Source organism: Pempheris klunzingeri, chromosome 24 (genome assembly GCF_042242105.1).
Source record: "Pempheris klunzingeri isolate RE-2024b chromosome 24, fPemKlu1.hap1, whole genome shotgun sequence".
In the NCBI taxonomy this organism is placed as follows: Eukaryota; Metazoa; Chordata; class Actinopteri; order Acropomatiformes; family Pempheridae; genus Pempheris; species Pempheris klunzingeri.
In genome coordinates, this window is record NC_092035.1 from 2,148,171 (window position 1) to 2,165,342 (window position 17,172).

Genomic DNA, 17,172 nt, shown 5'->3' on the forward strand with positions numbered 1-17,172 from the left:
ACAAAAAAGAAGAGAAAAAAAAGAGACATGCTTTGCCATAGCTGAGCAGAATGTATCTTAAGCCAGCCAAAGTGCTGAGGCCACACAATGCGTTTTCTCAAATTATTTCCCAGTCCCTTCTCTTCAGGGAAACTCTTAAGCTGCAGTGTGGAGATAGCTGCCTCCAAAAACAAACCGGAGCTAAAAGAAATCAGCAGCCTTCATTAGTCAAGGGGATGGCCGACTTTCAAAAAACGCATGCACATACCTCACACTCACACACACACACACACTCACACACACACTGTTTACAACCTGAAGAAATTCTGGAGGCTGTTTGGCTACGTCGAACCAAAAAAAAAAAATGAGTGACGTCTCATCAGACTTCATCCCCTGTTAATTAGGCTTTTAGACTGAGAGCCAAGGTGAGGTTTAAAGAGCCATTTGTTAGGCTGTGATGACTTTGCAGTCCAATTTGCGAAAGGTCAAGGTAGTAGATATTTGGTTGTCAAAAATGGCACCGAAATGTCATCGATGCCAATGGATCGCTTTTGATAACCGTGATAGCATAATATACAGCATTCTCATTAGGTGATTCTTTGTGGTTTTTGAAGACAGCTAAGCTAATTGTGAGAGACCGGGTGCTGTGATAATAGTGTTTTTAAGCTGTTATTGAAGACTGACTGATGATTGACCAGGGTGCGGCTTGGTGCAATCACTTTCTGGACCTGAAACCCAAAAGCCCTCTGGGTAATGATATGTTGTTTATTTTATGTTTTACAGTCAGTCAATGCAACCTAGCAAGCTTCTCTGTCATTCAGCTGAAGAAAATGAGAGCTTTTTCTTCATGTTTGCTTGTTTTTCAGTCATTCTGGATGAAAAATATAAATGTAAGATGTCTCTTTCAGGAGAAACGACTGACTTTCCTTCCAGCGAGGGAGGAAATCACCTGGATCAAAGTGTGCTTTGGCACCGGGACGTGATCGAAATGCTCATGCCTTTAAATGAAATCACATGTGATCTAGTGGCGGGGAGCTTCCACAGCGGTGCCACAGTATTGTTTCCAAAACCTCTTTAAGCAGTCAAAATGGAAAACATTTGCTGCGCTTGAATCTTCAGAACAGAGAGGGAGAAAAAAGTGAAGAAGAAAACCCCACGACAAGCAGAAAGTAATAGTAATTAAAGCTGAAGGGAAGGTTTTGAGGCAGGGCTGCGTGGCGTTCTGTGGGGTGAGTTTGGTTTACCATAACAGCGTCCAGGGCCAATTGTCAGGGTGGCCAGGATGATATCATGGAAGGGAGGGGTGTGTGGCTGCAAGTCAGCTTTGGTGGCTTAATGAAAAATGGCAGGTAGGGTTCGGTTCCACCAGGAGTAGGCAACGGGAAACAAACACACACTAAGACTCACTTTGCTAACCAGGGAAAACAGCATGTCATATCAAAGGCTCTAAAAATTAGAAGCACTGTAGCTGCCTGTAAGCATGTAGGGATTTGTCTTAGTGGTCATTCATTCAGCAGGACAACATCCCCCTTTAATTACAGCCCACAGTTTGTGTATGCAACTGATTTGTTGTTATTTTGAAGCAGCAGTTGCCAACGTAGGGTCAGAACGCCACGAAATAAAGCAAGCAACCTGTTATGAGAGGCTGCAAGTTAACATTGCTTCATTTCAATGGGTCCAAAGATAAACAGATTGGGACAGACTGTTTTAGAGCATGTGGCAACAAAGTTAACGGGGACAGAAGGTCAAACACACAGCGAGGGAACGGATTAACACACAAGTACAGAAAACACACTGAAGTCAACACAATCAGCTCACCTGTACCGTTTCCAACCGCCTGCATAGTGGCATCAGGCCCCAGGGTGTCAAAATCATCCTTTATTTCATCTGCACAGGAACAGAGAAGAAGAGAAAAGCAAAGGGAGGGGGTGAGTACCTCAGTGTACCATCCAAACCAACAACACATTGACAATGAGGCCTTTAAAGAAGAAGGTATAGAGACAGCAATAAAGGCACCGCTGTGCATCGCAGTGCGCCGCGGCTTTGTTCGGCATGCTTAATGAATGCTATCATCTGGGCCAGACAGTGACTTATTTACCTTTAACATGACAACAAGCGGTGGGGGAGGCGAAGAAAGCTTCAATCGCCAAACAGAGCGATTAAATACAACACGGAGCACATCCACCTGAGCAATCATAGAGCTCCAGCCAACATGCAGGCTGAGCTTATTACTCCCTGGCTGTGACGCCGCTGCAATCCTCTGCATGCAGGATCACGCTTGTTTTATCATATGTCATTTGGTGGATGCTTTTATCCAGAGCTGCTTGGAGTATTGTCAGTGCACACATTTTTTTGATTTTGCCACAACCCCTAGCAGAGAGTTAGTGCCTCGCTACTAACTAAAAAGAATACAACCCTTAACCACAAATTAACAGTTGTAGTTGCACAAACATTTCTCAGAGGCAGAAATAACCTCATTGGTTGGGGTAAACCTCAGGTGGGTGGAGACAAAGAATTAATGTTCCTGGTAAAGTATGTTAGACTGAAGCCCAATGAAACAACAATGAAACAGGAGGCAGCTATTATTTCAAATACACGCACGAGAAGAGAGCATTTGGGCAGTAATGAGTTGAAATTGCTTGTTTGAACTTCCAATATTAAAATTGCCATTACGCAGTAGGCACTGATTTGGTAATTTGCAGGTCAAAAGACATTTAGGCATTCCTTACCAACCACTGTTCTGAACATGGAAGTTGGAACCACCAATCTAGATGCCTGGGCGTCTTTTAAATGAACAAATCAACACTTGCTGGGTAAATCTAAACTGTTTAATTTTGGTTTCTGGGCTTTGAAAATCTCTGGCTTTTTGGTTCCACCCACTGAGATTTACATCAATCAACCAATCAAGTAATTTCTGCCTCTCAGAGAAGCCCTGGCTTCAAGACATGTTTGAGTTAGGAACCCTCCTGGAGCACTGGTTTAAACAGAACAGGTTCTTACTGCCCATCAGGATAATGGCAACCAGTCTGTGCAGACGGGCAGATATTGTCCTGGCACAGGTGAGGCGGCAGTAAATAACCGACGGATTGACAGGCTCGTAAACAAACCCTCTTCTGACAAATTAATTCCTCCACGGTCGGCAGGAGGACACTGACTGGACAATCAACTTAAGGAGTCCCCGGTCCCTCCTTCCTGCCTCGTTGGTAAAAATTAAATCAAGGTGCTTCCGAGAACACGGGGGCTTTCTAGTTTCAAAAACAAAGGAACAAAAAACCTGCATTGTGTGCTTTACACGCATCTGTTCTTGCTCTGTTGCTCCTGCAAGGACGTTACAAGTGTTGCATTGTGAAGATCTTTTTTCATTTACAATTCCACAGCAGGATCTGATGTATCGGACTCTCCCCAAACCAGGACGAACGCTAGAAAAAAAACCTGGCTGAGATATTCCAGGGAAGGTGGTGGGTGTGTTGTTGATAATAATGTTATCCTGCTTACATTACACTGCACAAAAGCCAGAAGCAAAACGATTTTTTATTTTTAGTTTAAAACAATGGGCTTAATAGTTGTGGAATTCTTTCCTAGGCTCACAGCTCAGGGTTTTCTTGAAATTAAAGATTTGACTTCTGCGGTGAAATGATAAATACCCCTGTCAATGGCTTCAGAGAGTAATGACAGACTCCTCTGGATGGGTATGTCCTAGTTTAACTTTCCCCTTTGCAAGGACTTTTTTTTTCCCTCTTCTTTTTTTTCTGTACATTTGATTGCACGTCTGCCAAATAGCATCAAAACCACAGTTGCAGTATGAGAAAGTAAATGGGTTTTAAACAACATAAATTAAGCTGTGACAAAACAAAACAGATTAAAAAAAAAAAAAAAAACTCCACCGCAGATTAAAATATACCCACACGTATCAGATATCAGCACGTATGAAAACCTCCCCCCTCTTTCACGCTGAACATGGTCAAAACTCCCTCACATTTCTGTGTCCTCGTAGGCACCGTGTTTGCTTTGGGTAATCAAATTTGGCTGCATACTTTTGGTCTGACGCAAGGGGATGACCAGTGGGATTTACTGGCCCTCCACTCGCCCCTATTTACCTTGGAAAACTTTTGTTATCTGTGGTCTGAGGGGAGCGACGGCTGCTTCCAGTAGGAGGTAGGCTAATACCACGAACACCTCGCAGCTACGGCCTCTGGCACACATACATGCATAAATCCATGCCAGTCCTGAGCTACATTTAAATGGGACAAAGTGTCATTGTGGTGACTTGGGTGCCTGATTGTTCTGTAGTAAGAAGGGGCACTACTGTTGCTGCTGCACAGCGTCCACACACTGTTCAAGGCTTCATCTCCCATTTCTATAACGTGTATAAAATGTCACAAGCAATGTAGAGACACAAGGGGGAAAAGTGAGATTTGATTTCTTCTGGAGTCATCTATGCCACAAATATGTGGCTATTTTGGTAGTGGAAAGCATTTTGGATGAAACTGTCCACTAAATGCTGGAAAAGTGTGTTTTGATAGTAGTAAATCACAGAAGACTTGAGGCGGTAAGGTACACACCTCCTTGAAGGGCAATGCTGAGGTTTGAGAGCCAACGCTGGACTCAGGAGGAGTCCAGAATACCTTGGCCTGACCGTGATTCCACCTATTTTCATAGCAGCGCTGATGCTGTTTATTTTGAAAACATTCCTATTTTTATGGCCCGTCACCGCAGTCCCAGCCACTTTAAAGCTCTGCCTTTGTGCCTTTCATTTATCCTGAATCTGCCTCGTATGCACACAATAGCCTCAGCGTGTCAGACACAAAAAGAAATATTAAAACAGGTTTTTGAAAGCTGATGCCATCTCTGATATTTTTAGACTGAAGTTGTCAATAGCAGATATTTTGTGTCGATGTTCCATCCCTTCATATTCAAGTGTTTTACAGCCAAAGAATACAGCGTTCGCCTGAATTTTATTCTTGGCAGGGTGGAAAAGCATCTGAAACACTGCACTTACTGAAAAACATGAGGAACTCCTGGATGCAGTAGGTGTTTAAATGACAAATTAATAACTCCAAAACTTGATAAATGTGCAAAGACAACAACCACTGTTTTATCAAAAACAGAAGGGCAAATCTGGCAAATATGCCATATTTACAAATCGTGTGTCTGGAGGATGGAGCGAAAGCGTCTATAAAATCCAGCAAAGACGAGGAAAAAAGTGGGATTTCTTCAGCCTGCGATTGCTGCAATGTTAAGTCAGAAATCCTTCTGACGCCCTAGTGAAGAGTTTAAAAAGGGCGAAGGGAGAACGCAGGTGATTTATTTGAAAATGTCTGTCAGTGATAATGATGTCATGCTTTCCAGCACATTGCGTCCAGCCTCACTGTGGGATGAAGGAATGTCAAGGACAACGCCAGACACAAGACTCTGATTGTGCCCTGGAATCAGAAGAGGCTCTGCGATAAACTTTTTTTCTTTCTGTCTTACATGCGGTAGTAAAGTCTCCGAGAGAATCGTCCAGGCCGTGCGGCTCTATAGCTAAAGACTGTTTGAAATGAGTCTTTACACTGTCGGAGCTTTTGGGGCGACATGCATCCACATTTTCTTTTTCCAGCTTTTACAATCGCTTACATTCACTCACACTTCTAAGACCTGTGTAAAAACTCTTGATAGGGGAGTGACGACCAAATCAGTCCATGTAGGAAGGAGGGGGGGGTGCTAACTTATCTCAGGCCTAAGTTATGTGCTGAGGTATCACTGTAGACACTTAGGCACCGAGGGAGAAAAAAAAAAACAGGCTGGGAAACACAGCACCCGCAAGATTGGGAAAGAGACTCCCAAACGCTCTAATGAACTTGACTTGCTCTCTGAAATATGTCAGACACTTTATCACACAAGAAGCATATTATCTGGGAATTGCAACATAGTTGAATTACAGACATTATGGCACCGCAGGTCTTTATCAAATAAACAATTACCGTATGCAACGACAGCTTGTTTATCCTTTATCTTGATTTATTTACCAAACTGTCTCCCCCCCCCCCCAAGAAGCCACTATGAACTGTTATTTAGGAGCAGCAAATGTTGATACCCGCTAAGTTTTTTTCATCCCTAATAAATGTGCAATTTTCCCCCATATTAAAATTTAAGACTGCTGAATGTTCCTCCGTTTTTCGGCAGTGTGCACAGCTAGTTCATTAGCAGAAATGAATAGCGAAGCCCAGCTCATTTAAATTGGCTGTCTTACATGACTTCTCGCCATACTCTGTTCCTGTCACATGCTTCCAAGAATCATTGACTCTTATTATACATGTAAATGGCTATCATAAAAATAAAAATTTCATTTAAGATTGTTAATGACTTTTTGCAGCAGTCTGGCTTCCTTTAATGATTATACCATGCCCCCTAATTAAAAGTATTTATCTTTCAAGCATCCGTGACTGGGGCCCCTGCAATCTGAGTTGCTTAACAAAAGATGATTAAGTCAGTCAAGTTTGGGGAGGTATCACCTACCTGGGATTAAACAGTGTTAGGGAGGCGGCATTACGTGGCATCAGCCACTGTTGGACATTGCTGAAATACCATAAACACTGATACAGTTTGAGTAAGAGTAACCTCACACGCCTTGCTTCTCCTCCATCATCTCCTGCAGAGTCTGCAGACTGAAACACTGAAGGATATCAACCACATTCTCACCTCCCAGTGCTTTTCATTTTCTGCAGCTCACAGGCTTTTTTTTTTTGTAAGTTTTATACATTACTGTAAATATTTTTTGTTGTTTGGCTCAGAGCAGGACTTTTCTCTAAGCATGAACCAAATGGTCTCTGTCGCTCACAAAGAAACTGTTTATCACGTCTGTCTGCTGAGGGAGCATCACTGGGGCTTCACCGTCAGACCTGGCTCAAGCAGTGTTTGCAAAACGCTTCGTGGGGTTTGTTTAAGTCTACTCGGGCACCAGATGGGTGGGGTTTATGGCATAAGAAGATACCACGAGTGGCAGGATGTGCACACATTCACTATAAAGTATCTGAAAGTCAGCTTAGTGGTAGTGTTTCTGATTGACAGGCTCACCTGACCCACACACATCTGGTGAAGCAGACACAGGAAAGTCGTTTTTTAACATATTTCTTGAGCCAGATTTGTGAGAAATATTTAAAAAATAAGGTTATTTGGAACACTTTATCATTTAGAATATTTATTCTTATCATGCAATGATTCACCATTCATCCCTTAATTTTGTGCTTTGCTTTCCAAGAAAGCAGGTCATGTTTCTCAGATAACAGATATCTCATTTTGGAACAAATCTGGACAACAGATGCCGATTTGGTTTCAAAGATATTTGATGGACGCAAAAATGATCTGACTGGTTGAGAACCTCATTGGGCAGAGCCACAACTCTCAAAAACGTACAGTGAGACCCAGTGGAAAAGCCACATTTAGTGAGCCAACTGCTGCTCATCGCTAACTCCTCCCACTGAGGTTCACCTCGACCAATGAGATTAAGTCCATCTCTGATCCGAGACACTCACCAGTACCGTCGACCGAGGCACTCAGCATGTCATTGTCGGGCCAGATGTGCTCCACGCCGCTGTCCCGCATCTCGTCGTCTTCCTCCTCCTTGGTCAGCAGGCTGTGGCTCTCGGCGCGTGGCGAAGCCTCCGGGTTGGTGAGGCTGGCCGGGCTGCCCGTGCCGTTGATCAGGGGGTCTTCCTCAGACACCGGCAGCTTGTCCTCCTCCTCCGTCTCTGAGCCCGTCTCCACCACATTCTCGTAGTTCAGAGCTGTGACAGACAGAGAGAGAATGGGAGGAGAGGTCTGGTCAGTTTGGGGCTAAATATGAGCGAGGAATGAGTCGGCTTGAAAGAAGTTTCACATTTTTCATATTTCTAAAAGTTTTGTTCATAGCAGTCATTACTGGCAGCTGGCAGCGTTATTGATCAAGGAATGTAGGCGTACACTACTTTGGAACTTGCATGCAAGTGTCAGCTAAGTGAGAATACTGTAAACATAAATGACAGACGGATCTGAAAAGGGATTTCAACTTGTTTTGGAAATTGAGGTTTATTCCCAGATTAAAAAGGTCACCCCACATCACTGCTCCGTCCAAGGCGTAGGCGCTTTATTTTTTATTTTTTTGCTTTTGTGGGTTACACCCCAATTACAGCATCCGCGACTGGAATCTGTGACTGAACCACAGCGGTGGGCAGACAGCTGTCGAGGAGATGTGAGCCAAAATAGCCACTAATTTTCAGTCCTGCTCACATGCCTCGGATGCCAACGAGCTGCACCTTTCAGGACAGCTCAGCTCCGGAGCATAGCTGTCACGTTTGAGATGCTCCACATAGCACATACAATATTACGAATGTCGTTGCCATGCATACAAAAGGCTTAACTTATAGTAATTTAGATTATTCATCACGTGTACCCCTTTCGGATGTCTTCACATTTACATTGCCAGCGAAGCATGAACATAAATATAAATGTTTCCTAACATATGAAAATATAGAGACACGACAGGGCCTTGAGGCCGACTGAGTGCACATATTCAGGGAATATACATTCCACACACACACCCTAACACACACACACACCCTCAGACACACATATATACTCTTGAACAGCATCAGCAGGGCCCTCCCGGATCCACAACACCCAGGTCCCAGACATATGCCTGCTTTTCTTAAAATAGACGGCCTGTAAATAAGGGCTGTGAACTCAATCAAAGGTGACTCGTGTGCAAATTAGTCACCACCATCGGCAGGTTCTCAGCGCACGCTCACCGCAGCATAAACCGTGGCAGGAAAGGACATCAGAAGACTTGTTGGAGGAGTGCAGATGGAGCGCTAGGCGAGCCAGTAGCATGGCATCACATGGGGACACACCTCATTGGCAGCTTGTACAAGAATGTTCTGTGGTAAGAGCCAATCATGGGAGGGCCGCAGTTTGAGCCACCATAGTGAAGAGGTGGAGGCTTTTTTTAACGCACTTTAGTTGAATTTATGTCTTTGAGTAATAAAAAAAAAAAGCAGCAAACTGAAAAGATCCTGGTGAAAATCGCTTTGAGATGCCTTCATATAATTTTGAACACAAAACATGCAGAAGGCCTCTCACTGTGGCCGTATAAGGGTCGACAAGCTTAATTACGGTATTTTATGTGCCATATTTTTCCTGCTGAGGCCTGACAGTGTCCCTGCTTCTTGAACTTTCCCAGAATCAAGAGCACAAACCAGATGAAGGTTCACGCATGACATTTCTGCAGACGTTATACATATCAAAAGATAAGCCTCCCCACATCTCCTCTTAACACGTCTCCGTACGATTGACTGGTCTGCACTTGCCTTCAGCGAACAACTGCACAACAGGTGCAAATTAAAATGAAAACAGGGCTTTCAAACGTGGGAGGGGAGGCAGTGGGAGGAGGGTGGCAGGCAGGCAGGCCGGGGGAGGAGGAGGAGGGTGGGAGTGCGGTGACCTGCCTCGAATACCAATCGACGGAAGAAACAAAACCTTTTCAAGAGGTGTGATCACAAGGGTTTAGGCAAGTTCAGACTCAGTAATGCTCCTTGGAGATGACAAAAAAGGCAACCGAGGCTGGAGACCCAAGAGTGGAGAAAGACGTTAGGAATTCCTGGGTGGTCCACATCTACCTTGGTACAATTGATATTGTGTCTTTATTTGAAAAGTTTTACACTCATTTTAAAAGAGAAAAGCCTTTACCTGTTTAACTTAACATCTAGATGATCCAATCACTTAAGAGTTTGTCGAATCTCTTCTAAAAAAAAAAAAAGGAATCTCTCAACTCGATGTCCTTTAAAAACAACAAAGCGATCATTTTGGAATTCACCTCTCTGTGCCCCGTCACCCCTTGAGGTTTTGAACTTTTCCCAGCAATGTCCCATCAGCTCTGTGTCCCCCAATTTCTAGAGGAGGGGGCAGCCGCACAGGGCTGGTAGAACAAAAGGCCAAGAGGCTTGGGAAGCTATCAACCCGTCGCTGTGAACCTGATCTCTGGATGCAGATTCAATGACGGCGGAGCAGGGGCCAGCTGAATGAAATTATCTAAGGCTGGACAGGTTTTAAAGGGCCCATTCTTCCCCAATAAAAGAAGCGAGGGAGCTTCTTTTTGTTTAGCAACACATCCACCGCAGCAACGCACACCGTTCTGACTTAAATACTCCCATATAGGGAACGCAGCATTGTGGACTTTCTGCGCTACAAACTTTGCAAGGCATGGCTGAGAAGAGAAGGCAAGTGAAGCCCTCCTTTTATTTTTGTCACCAGTTTTTTTTGAAGCCTTTTCTGTCTCCTGCTGTTTTTTCTTATCTCTCGTGACGTCTTGTTCTCAACTTTTTGAACAAATTCAAGCGCGGGGGCGGCGAACTGTCTCTGAAAGCTACAGTAGACGCAATCTTCTCCAAACATCAGCTGTCTCCTCCGCATTCAACGTATACCTCCAAGAAGGCAAAATGACAGTGGGGTGCTCGTCAAGTCAAACGCGTAGTATTAACGTCAAGAAAGCCGCCATTGTTTAGGTGCCACCGCTGACAAGAGCCTCTCCCTCTCCGAGCACGAAGCATGTATTGGTATTGTGTCACGCAACAAAGTAATTCTAACCTACTAATATTTTGCAGGCAGTTATTTCGCCCCCCCACCCCTTTCCAGAACCTCACTCTTAATCAGCCTTTTGTGCTGCTGAGGAGAGAGAAAGACAAAGAACAGATAATGTTTACTCCTCAAAAGCCTCTCCTCTCCTTTTCTTACCTTAAGTGTCATCCTTGACAAAAGCAATTACAGCTGACGTTTTACAAACTCCTGCTACCTGTTTGATATTGCTTTCTTCTCCCTTCTTTTTTTTTATTTTTTTATTTCTCCCACCATTTAAGGTAAATAAAGGGAGCCTCTTTGACTTGAGTTTTTCAGATAATTAAAATGACACATGTAACAGCGCAATTCTTGTTTAATATCGGGTTTTAAACTATCTGACATAACCCTTTCACAGGCCTGGCATTATTCTGTCACTCACAAAAAAGTACAGAGAGGAGAGGAATATTGTATATTGATTAGGATGGCTAGAAGCATCAGCAGTGACAGCCCGAGAGAACCAGAGAGCAAGGGAGTAGGTCTTATTAAAATCTCATCATTTCTTTGATGAAGATAAATAAAGAAGAAAAAAAAAACAATGGCACAGGCAATACTTCAGCTGTGACAGTTGTATTCTGCAGATACTGAGAAGCCAGTGGAATTAATTTAGTGCCGGGAAACAAACTCCAAATCTAAAATGATTATATTTACAAAGCGGCAGGTTTGACAGTGAACAAATGGCTCCAGTGATCAAAAACGCCTTTAATGTTCGAGTCATAATCGACTCCTGCAAAACGCCGAGATAACTCACTTGGTGTGCACTTTTGACAACAGCTGTCTGACCACATGGTGCATTCAAAGACACCCGAAAGTCACTCGGTGGAATATGCGGCCACCAACTTGAGCCTTTGATGGTGACCCCATGCATCTGTTTGTCAAGAAACTCTATGGTATGTGTGCATGGAATTCTCTTTCAAGCTGAGAGTCCGTGACACAAAATAAAATGTCAGAAAATGAGCTTGTGCTCACATTTTACTTTGGGGTCTTCCAGAGGTGCCTGGTTAGAAGTTCAGTGTTACGCAAACCCACATCGATTCTTTTTTCGAAACATCCAAGGCTGGTTTGAACCTCCATAATTGCAGAAATGTGGTCGTGTGTGACCGGCCAAAAACATCCTGACTTTATGTCAAGTAAAATAAAGCTGCAATTTGCAAGGATGCACGGAGCTGAGCGACGGGTGGCTGAGGCAGCATCATTAAACTAAATGTCCAGTTGTTAGGTAAAGGAGAAGATTTTTGTCTAATACATAAAATTGATTTGAGCAAGTTAGGTGAATTACTTCTCAAAATCTGAGGGAACTTTTCTGCTTCTTGCAACATATTTTAACTAAAAAATCTCACCCTCTATGGCCGTGAAAGTACAGAGATACTACACCTGCACTCTGCCGAAGAAAACCATTTCACAATGCTAACAAGTATAATCACATTTATTTAACGATCCCAAAGTAGTCGTCCAGTGCCCAGAGGAGGCTGCACTAAAAGCCCTTCCTGCTCCAGTCTCAGAGCCAGAGAGAAAGAGAGCTCTTTCTGTTGAGCAGGCCAACGGTAGAGGTGATCGCTGCGGGGAGAATGACTAACACCCACATTCGCGCTCTCATGCTAACCCCGGCTGACTTTTTAGTCGAGTGTCGAGGCTTAGCTCCAGGTGACACGCTCGGCCTCCTACGCCGATAATGAGCCAGGACATTCTCCCTATTGGACGATAACTGCTCACGCTCGCTCCTTGTCTCATGAATGTGAGCCAAGCGGATCACCTGGATGGCTGCGAGGGAGATGGGGAAGCAGGAGTACACTGTTAGTCAGTGTGTCCGTGTGTGTGTTTGTGTGTGTGGGAGGGCATTAAGGTGGAAGCGAGGTCGCTGCCTTGTGGCTATGGCCAGCGGTAGCGGATTCTCATGATGACCTTTTGTCTGCCATTGTTCCTGTCTGCAACAGTTTAAGCACTTCCCCGGGTAAGTCTTACTCCTGTCTGAAACCTCACACCTACAGGAAGACAGTTTTCCAGTACAGTTGCCTCAGATTTCCATTAACAACTAATTCTTTTACATGTTTGGAGGGAGTTTTGATTTGCTTCTTTTCCTCTTTTGCTTTCAGTTACTATTTCCTCCAAATCAAAATGCCCTTTTTCTTGATATGCTCTTGTATTTGCCTCCAAACTAAGGCACTCAAATACAGAAAGTTAACAGATGCTCATCCAAAACATCGCTGTCAAGAAATGAAACCATTTAAAAATGCTGGTTGGTGACTGGAAGTAGTGATTGGCAAACAAAAATCTAACTAGTTTAAAGCTATTAAGCTAAAATTCAGATAAAGCTTCTTTTTAAAGGTAAACTTTTGTTTGATTGACTTCTACATTCAAAGTAATGTATCCTCAAGTAATGATTTTCCCTCAAACAGAGTGCACTAGTGTCATTTAGGGCTAAATTCAAACCCAAGTCATGCCAGACAAAAGAATAGCAGACATGTTTGGATATTTTGTGCTATCTTGTCTCAGTATAATGGTGCAATCGAGCACAAGGGGCAAATCAGGGCCAAGTCGGTGAAAGGACAGTGGCAGAGGGCAAACAAAAGCTCTGAAAAGAGACAGAGAGAGAGTGAGGGGTGAGGGCCAGCGAGGGGAGGGGGCGACTCGGGAGAGACGATGAATGGTGAAAACTCAGTGAAGTGTAAACGCAACCTGGGAGTGTATGTGTGTGTGTCTGTCTGGGCGGTGTGTGTGTGTGTGTGTGTGTGTGTCTATAGAGAGGGGGAGGGGTGTCGCTGACAAGTGAAGTGAGAGTGTGTTTGACTGATATGAGTTGCAGAGGACGACGCTGTTTTACTATTTCGGGGTTTAAGAGATGCTTTTAAAGAGATCCCTTTAACCAGATAAGACCGATAATTAACATGAAGTGTCTTGTAACCAAAACCAACATTTACAAAGAAAACAGTAAATCAAAACCAAACTATTTTAAAGCTCAATAAACTTTACAAGAATGTCGTTTCAGTCAGATTAAACAAAACTGCAAATTTCTATTTCCTGTTATGACACTAAAACTCCCATTTTAAGCCTAAACAAATCCCCAATAACACACCGTAACCATTCTGTGGTGATATTCAACTGGGAGAAATGTGTTTTTTAGTCTTTAAAGACAAATGCAGATAAATCAGGGCCTAAATATCTGTAGATGTTTAAAGCAGATGAATGTAAAAATATCAGATTCAGAAGCATTTTGTGATGCGGAAACTTCCAGCACGCCGCCACGTATCCGTCAAATCGCTGCTGGGTTTTGTCCGTGAGGAGACCCTCGCAGCCGCACTGACTCTAATTCAATTAAAGTCCCATTTATTTGCCGAGGAGGCCCGAGCAACAGGCTGGGGAGGGAGAGGGAGGCACAGAAAGCTTGAAGGTTTGCTCAACAGCTCAGAGGTCCCACCTTTGCTGGGTCCTGCATGGATTCACCATCTGTGCCCCCCCCCCCCCACACCCACACACTCCTCCTCCTCCTCCCCCAGTTCACACATGTTCCTGCCTCCAACAAATGTTCGAAGTAAACCTCCCCCCTCCCTCCCTCTCTCTCTCTCCCTCCCTCCCTCCCTCCCTCCTCCTCCTCGTCACACAAGCCAAAGAAGAAGAATAAAAAAGACACACAAAAGCTTCCCCTGGCTGCCCTCAGGACTCCCAGGCCAGGGGAACGGGAGGGAGAATTCAGAGAAGAAGAACAGAGGAGGGAAATGTTGGTAGGCGAGGGGGAGGAACTGTGCGTGGGGAGGGGGTTTAGAGATTATATATTTTTTATTCCGGCTCAGGTGAGCTTCCCTTCGCCTCCTGATGTTACCCTGACACACGTCAAGCTACGGGAAGAGGGGGGAAAAAACGGTTAAAATTAGAAAATTTAATTTATTTGATAATTTCCCAGAATAATTAGAGTTAATATGGGTTAATTAATATGCAAATCTCTCAGCAGATGTTCGGCAGCAAGGCTGCGCGCGGCTGAGGAAAAACAGCCCCCTTCTACTTTCTCCTGCCTGGTTTTGGCTGTCAGTTATTGGGCCGTAATTACTGTAACTAACCAAATACACACACACACACTGAGGGGAAAAAAAGAAAACGTTTGCTGGGTGAACTGCTTCCAGTTTTGGAGTCGTCGCAGGCAAAGCGGTGCTTCTCACATACATAAGAGAGACCATCGCTAATTTCCCCTCCACTATAAAGGCCCTTTTTATGCTCCGAGCTGAATGAATGCAGCGAGTAGTTTAAACTATTTGAAATTTGCGGGGCTTTCAGTGTGTGCCAGTGTGTAAACGTAAATTGTAAAGAAGAAGCAGCAGCAGTAGGAGCGGCGACTAGTGTGACAAGAGCACCTGCACGATAATATCGAGGAGAAAACACAGCTAATAACGCAGATGTGTGGAATCTTGTCTCGCCATAATAAAGGGACGGACACTTGTTTACGTGTGTTTGCAGCTGAACTACTAATGCCATAAACATGAATATATTAAGACAAAGGGAATAAATAGCAATAGTTGAACTGAAAATCAAATATTTCCCAAATAAAATGTTGGGAATTTAGTAAAAAGATAAAAATAAAACACATTTTAGTTATTAGTTATTTAGCATAATGTGTACTATTCTATTTTATAATTTATTTCACTTCATCAGCTGATCAACAGACAATATATGACTTTTGAGAAAACGGGTCAAATATTCAAAAGCTTCAAACATTCACCAGTTTCTCAAATGTGAGATTCTAAATTGAATATCTTTGAATTTATTTTGGAAATTAAGGCTGTCACTTTGAGCTCTGGGACTATTTTCTGACATATTAAACACAAACTGCAGATCATTTAAGTACAGATATTCATCAGTAATGACCATAAGCAGCTCTAAAATGAAGAGTTTCTCTCCCCTGGTTTGTATTCTTGTGGGAGGAGGGAAGGGTTACCTTTAATAGAAAGATTTAATTCATGAATTCTTCCCTGGGGAGGGAGAAAAATATAAGCGCCTATCTCAGGGTGCTTGCCAAGGTTCTCCTGTGGTCAGCTCTCTCCAATAATAATGTGTTTCCGATAGCAGTGAGTGTGTGTGTGTGTGTGTGTGTGTGTGTGTATGCGTGCGTGCCAAAAGCTGAGACTGTTATCTAAATCGTTCCTCTTTCTCTACGGCCCAGAGTCTCCCTCTCCCTCTTTCTCTCTCTTCGTTTCCACTCCTCCTCCTCTTGCCCAGTCTCAAAGGGACACCGTGGCTCAATGCCACGCGTCCACGCCCCGGCCTACAAACACAAACGACAACACACACGTACACACACCTACATGTAGGCCGCGGCGGCAACATGCATTCATAAAAATAGATGCACAAACACACATGACGAAACAGCATGCGGAACATTTTTATAAATAGGAACAGGCTTTCACGCACTCTCTTCTGAGCAGAAACACAAACACACACCATGTTCACACACACTCAGGTGGTGGAATTTGCTGACATGGCCTCCTATCTGGTTAGACTTTGAGGTGGAGGGAGGTGGAGGCGCCAAATTGATAGTCACAGCCTTTTGTTATCAGGTCTGACTGTTTTATATTGGAACCTGGCTTTGTGTGTGTGTGTGTGTGTGTGTTTGCCCCATGAGAGCCGGTGTGGCCTTGCAGTACTTTGTGCGCAGCGCCACCATGATAACACATCTGCTTTGGGTTCATCTGTTTATGAATCACTCTTATCTGCCCTGGAAGTGCTACACCGTTCCCGTGTGTGCTCGCGTGTGTGTTTATGTGTGTAAGTGTGAGTGTGTGTGGGAGTGTACATCTGTGTTCCTCAGTGTGTGTGTTTCTCTGTGGGCTTGTGTCATTGTGAGTATTTACAAGACAGGAAAAACAGGGAGACGGAGAGGAGGAGAGCGATGAAGAGCTCAGGAAAGTATCAGAGTATCAAACCCTTCCTGTGGCGTAAGAGCACTTGTGGATGGTGGAGAGAAAAGCCAGGAGGGAGAACAACAGGTCACAGCTTATCAGGACAGGTGGTGTGCCACCTTCCTCTGCACCTATGACGAATCTCTGTTCCTTGCAACACAGAGAGGCAAAATCCAGCAATTCTTCATCCCTGACGGCCCCCACGTGCCTCGTTTTAATAAAAAAGAATCTATAAAAATAAATTACTTGCACTAAGTATATGCAAATTCAAATGTAAGCAATCATTGCAAAATTAATTTTGCCAGAACTGATTAAAAGCTTTAATAAATCTATATACAGTATTGCGCCAATCTGATATTGTAAATTTATTACGCTCCCTGTAAGATTAATTAGAAAGCTACGGTAACATATTGCACTGCCAGGCCAGATTACTGTACTTTTTTGTTAATAACAGTTAAGCAGAACCTGAGCTGTAATTACCGGCTAAGAGAAGCTTTTGATGCTTATTTCCTTCACCAAGAGGAGGGAGAATGAGATCCAGCCGGTAAAAAGAAACAAATGAAGGCTTCTTTTTCTCAAATGCAATGCATCTATTTTGGAAAAAGAGAATTAATCACTGCTTGAAGTTCATCTTTTATCCAGGCTGGAAGATTTCATTTTGGAAATGGAGGACACAAATTAA

The 17,172-nt window shown here is 43.7% G+C and overlaps 1 protein-coding gene across 2 annotated transcripts in view; it reads right to left on the reverse strand.

Annotated features, from left to right (window-relative positions):
• Positions 1-17,172, reverse strand: part of zeb2b (zinc finger E-box binding homeobox 2b) — an 85,236-nt gene that overhangs the window by 14,988 nt on the left and 53,076 nt on the right. For both annotated transcript variants that reach the window (XM_070855518.1, XM_070855517.1), the window contains exons 2-3: positions 7,494-7,745; positions 1,798-1,866 (exon numbers count right to left, since the gene is read on the reverse strand). In XM_070855518.1, coding sequence (XP_070711619.1) covers positions 1,798-1,866; positions 7,494-7,745 — 321 coding nt within the window. The remainder of the gene's footprint in view (positions 1-1,797; positions 1,867-7,493; positions 7,746-17,172) is intronic.